General features: G+C 41.5%; 1 protein-coding gene across 1 annotated transcript; it reads right to left on the bottom strand.

Annotated features, from left to right (window-relative positions):
• Positions 1 to 2,776: 2,776 nt before the first annotated feature.
• On the bottom strand, positions 2,777 to 4,437 carry LOC121195360 (putative nuclease HARBI1). The gene is made up of 4 exons (XM_041058788.1): positions 3,701 to 4,437; positions 3,510 to 3,615; positions 3,318 to 3,436; positions 2,777 to 3,219 (listed from the first exon to the last, which is right to left on the bottom strand). Exons 1-4 carry the CDS (start codon positions 4,119 to 4,121, stop codon positions 2,843 to 2,845), a joined length of 1,023 nt encoding a protein of 340 aa, XP_040914722.1. The 5' UTR covers positions 4,122 to 4,437; the 3' UTR covers positions 2,777 to 2,842.
• Between the last annotated feature and the right edge of the window lie 692 nt (positions 4,438 to 5,129).

Below are 5,129 nucleotides of genomic sequence, written 5' to 3'. Positions count from 1 at the left end.
AATAAAAACATGCAGCGGTGCAGGATTTTTACCATTAACCTTCTCTAAACACCACTGTTTAATTTGGTAGAAAACAAACAACTGTGCCTCATTAAGAGACCGAACAAGAGCTGAACACAGACTGTGTTCTTTCCTTTAACTCATCTATGCTCTCTAAATGCTCTAATTCCTGCTGTGGACAGAGCTCACACTACAAATCTTCTACAACATCATCAGAATCTATGCTACTCTGAATGTTTTCTAAATCCTCTGTCTCCCTCTCAAACATGATCCTATTCAGATCAGCTACAGACTAAACAGAATGTAGTGATCCATCCCTAAACCTGACCTGGTGTGACTCATAGACCTCCTGAGATTCACAGTTGAAATGGATTAACCGTATATCAACTGTGTGTGGCAGAAACAACTGCAGAATACTCCGGTAAAACTTTTCAGGAGTCTTTGTGAGTGAAAAGCAAACATAACTATTCATGACACATATTTCTCACTCTTAGACAGGACACAATATTCAGAGGCAAAAGACGCCAGAGACACATCATCAAAAGTGCTGTCATTTGGCCTGTTCTTATATCTATCAACAAAACCTGTCATCCACATCTCATCTGTAGTAACAGCACCTTCTGCCTCAACACACTCAAAGGCAAACTCATCTTAACTACTTATTGTCCCCCTGTGGGCACAAACACAACCTTCCTAGAGCACTCCTTCAGGTGCATGTTACTCAACCTATAAACTGCCTCCTGAGCACTGACATCCCTGTTGTGTAAATACACACTGCCAAGGCTTTTTAAAGGATCTTACATTGGCGTCGTTTTGTGCGTCGTTTTGTGCCTCTTTCTGGGCACAACAACAACTTTCCTAACAACAAACCCATCTCTCTCTCTGCCTTAGAGATGTAAGAAATGATATAAACAACACACGCAAGTGTCCACAAGAGACTGGATATCTAAATTCACATTCCAACACTTTAACAAAGGCCTACTATACTGATTAATCCAAGCTTCATTAACATTAAACTGCCACTTCAACACAACATTGTAACAGCATATTTCTACACACCCATTAGTACGCAGTCTCATATAACTCCTGACTCACACCTACACTACAAAACAACTATGCTACACTACTAAATGAGCAGGGGCCGATTTCATGAAGGAGGTTCAACAAACTCTGAGTATGAGTGTTAACCCTGAGTTGACAAACCCTGAGATGAAAAACTCTGAGTTTCCTGTTTCAACACAGCTGATTCACATTAGTTTTGTCAACTCTGAGTATGTTGACTCCGAGTCAAGCGCGTGCACCACGACTATAAATAAGCCATCATCAATAGAGCCCCGATTCCTTGATTCACCATGGAAGCGGGATCAAAAAGAAAGCGCTCAACATTTTTTTCACCCCTGGAGCTTGAAATTTTGATGGAGGCATACGGTGAATATGAGCATATTTTCCGAAAAAAAGCAACACAGTGGCAGCGGCAAAAGATAGAGAAAACGCATGGGAAAAAATCACTGCTCGAGTTAATGCGTAAGTTTTGTTTTTAATCACTCATAAAATATTGCAATATTACATGCAAAAAATGCTGTTGGCCCCCTGTTCATGCAGGTGCAACCCAGGGGGCGAAAAACGGACTTGGAGGCAGTTGAAAATGAAATATAAAAATATAATTCAATCAGGTGAGTTGGAAATATAACATGCCTGGTTGTATCTCACTTTGGTAACATTTGATATGTCTATTTCAATTTAATTGTAATTCAATTTTCAATTTTTATTTATATTTTTAATTTATTTATTGAATACTGTAACAGCTCTTTCAGTCCTGCATGATGTTTTCACACATTCTGCCCCCTGTAATGTTTCATTAATTAATGTGGTGAAGTTAACATTTGACTCCTGCCTAGCCAACAGAAAGAGGGCAGAGGCCCGTAAAACAGGTGGAGGACCTGCACCACCACCTCTAACAGAGGCAGAGGAGAGGGCCCTTAGCCAAACAACAGGAAGGCCCATGGCTGAGGGAATCCCAGGGGGCAGCTCATCTGAACCAGTCAGCCCTGAGGACACAAGTGCCTTCATAACATGTAACAAGTCCACACTTCTATATTGTTTTTTTTATGAAGCCTCTTTTAGATGCAAAAGCTGTTTGTTCCTGAATCCAATAGATTCTGAGGGAAGTCTCCACCTATTGGAGCCTCATGTGGCCCAACTCCAGCCTGTTGTAAGTACCTCAACACACCATAACCCCATAACCAATAGTGGTATAAAGTTCACAAAATGAAATGCTTGACTTCAAAGGATGACGAACATGAAGATGAGGACACTGTGTCTGCTGTCACAGACAGGCCCTCAGAGGTATCATATTAGATCAGCATTACATTGTATGGATTTATATTGACATGGAAGCTAACATATTCATCCTTTTTTAACAGAGCATAACTGGACAGCATGAAGAGGGTCCATCAACTTCTGCAGAACAAATGAATACAGTGAGAGTTTCAGTGAACAACAGAGTTTAATTCTGTATAATTGACTGTGTTGAACAATATTCTTGTGGATTTCCAGTTACCAGTCAAGGAGTTATACAAAATTCATCTACTTAAACAAATCGAAAAAACGGACAAGGAAATGTTATACCTGGACCGCCAGATCCAAAAGGCAGATCTGGAAATCGAGATACTTAAACACAAGCTGGAGGTGTGTGTGTAGTCAGAGGTAAATTTAATGTATTATTAGAACAATATGAAAAACTAACAGAAAAATGTTCTCTTTGTCTCTGTCTGTCTGTAGGATATAAGGAAGACTAAATAAAATGAACGTGTGACAGTGTGGTATTCTGTGTGGCTGTAATTTAACATGGAAAATGGTTGTTGCAGATCAGATCTCTGATTGCCCTTCCATCCTGATTTTCTGGGAGCTGGATGGGGTCCTCCTCAGGGTCTTCTATTTGTAGGGCAGGGTGTTGCTCTCCTCTAATAGTTGCAATATTATGGAGAATAACACATGCCACAATTATGTCACAGGCTCTCTCAGGGGTTACTCTGAGATGACGTAAGCACTGGAAACGGGCTTTCAACAGGCCTATAGTCATCTCTACCCTGGCTCTCGTCCTGCAGTGTGCCACATTGAAGTGCTGCTGGGCTCCTGGTTGAGGGTCTGGGTAAGGGGTTATAAGATTTCGTTGGCAGGGGTAACCCCTGTCACCCAGAAGGAAGCCATGCATCTCTCCTGCAAGTGAAGTCACATTTTTTACTTCTGATATTTTTCTCAGAAAAATTAGACAAAGATCTTTGCGGTGACAAACAGCAATGTTTCAGACCACTTACCACGTTCCAGTCTATTGCTTATTGTAGACTCTCTATATATGCGGGAGTCATGCACAGACCCGGGCCACTTGGCTTCCACATTTGTGATAATGTGTGCTGCATCACAAATGATCTTGACAGTACAGAAAATGAGACAAGTTAGTTGCAATATTTGTGTTCTGACATTTAAAAGTAGTAGTCAATGTATGTACCTTGATGCTATAGAAGGACTTCCTATTCACATAATCTCCTTCATTTTCTGAAGGAGCAGTGATAGGAATGTGGGTGCCATCAATGCAGCCAATCACATTGGGAAATCCTAAAAGACATTCAAATTATTGCTCCCAGAGGTCACAGCAACATGTTATTGACAGAAAAGTTATTAATCATTTAAAATTATTTACCTGCAATCCCATGGAACTCTTCTTTGATGGCTCTCACAGGTTTGTGTCCGGGAAAAACAACAAAAACTGATAAAAACCGCTTCAGAGCGAGGCACACCTTTCTTATAGCCCTGCAAACGGTTGCTTTGCTTATGTGTTCTGCATCGCCGATATTATAAAGAAAACGTAGAGCAATGCAAAGTATTTGTTCAGTGGTGAGTGCACGTCCACGGTGGGTGATGTGAGTGATGAGAGGGCGGATGAGGTTGTGAATGTATTGCAGTGACTGTAACGAAAAATGATAACGTTCAAATAAAAAGTCGGGAGGATATGAAAACGTATCCAAACGTGGACGGAAAATCCTCGCCCGACGCAATCGCAGTTCTCTGCGAATCAGTCTTGCTTCTTCATCAATCGGGTCTTCCAGAAAGGGACATGCCATTTTAAGCAGGTTCTATGGAGACTCAATTATAAGGAAACGGTTCAGCTTTTATGTACTCCAGGGGAGGAGTCAGAAACAAACTCTGGGTTTCTGGAATAAAACCTGCTCCCGACCAGGTTATGTTCACAGACTAAGTTACCATGGTAACAGACTCCGAGTACGAGTTACCTCGCTTTATGAAATGGGCTTAACTTACTCCTTGACTTACCCCTATCTCGGGGTTAATTTACCTCCCTTATTGAAACGGTTAACTCTGGGTTTCCCTCATTTCAGGCTTAACATACTCAGAGTTTCCACATAACCTGCTTCGTGAAATCGACCCCTGTTCTATCCCACCACATTGTGTCCTCTCAGAGATAATGATGCCGTCCATTAGTTTCCCTGATGCAAATCAATTTAACCTGTTATAAATCAAAGGGCAGGTGAATTTCTGCTGTTTAGAAAGAATGAATGAATTTGACTCCACTGAATGAGAAGCTCACTGTTGTTCAGTCCTTGTGTGGTCTGAGGTTTTCTCCTGATCCATGTTCTATCACAGAGGTGAACCATGCACTTCAACACAAGACTTGCGATACACAGTGGCATGCTGGGAGAGCTTCTAAAACAATATGAAGACAAACTAAAGACAGAAACAACAACAGACGTGTGCTTAGTTCAGAACCAGACCAGACAAAAGAACAGAAGACAGGCTTTTGCACAGAATCAGAATCCAAGCGACAAGATGCATCTGCCATTTGGACTCACATGGAACCAGTCCTGAAAGATATTTGTTGAAAGTTTCCAAAAGTTGATACAATTCACTTTTGGTCAGATGGCCCCAGCAAACAATACAAAAACAAGAATAACTTTTCTCTCCTGTGCAGTGTCCCTCCAACTCTAGGTTTCAGAGAACAACCTGGAACTTCTTCCCCACCTCACATGGGAAGGGAGCACCAGATGGCATAGGAGGTACTGTGAAAAGGACTGCAGACAGCCTTATACTGCGGGGGAATGACATTATGAATGGGA

Source organism: Toxotes jaculatrix, chromosome 16 (assembly GCF_017976425.1).
Source record: "Toxotes jaculatrix isolate fToxJac2 chromosome 16, fToxJac2.pri, whole genome shotgun sequence".
NCBI lineage: Eukaryota > Metazoa > Chordata > Actinopteri > Toxotidae > Toxotes > Toxotes jaculatrix.
The sequence above is the reverse complement of the archived record's forward strand: the minus strand, read 5'-3'. Positions and strand labels throughout refer to the sequence as shown.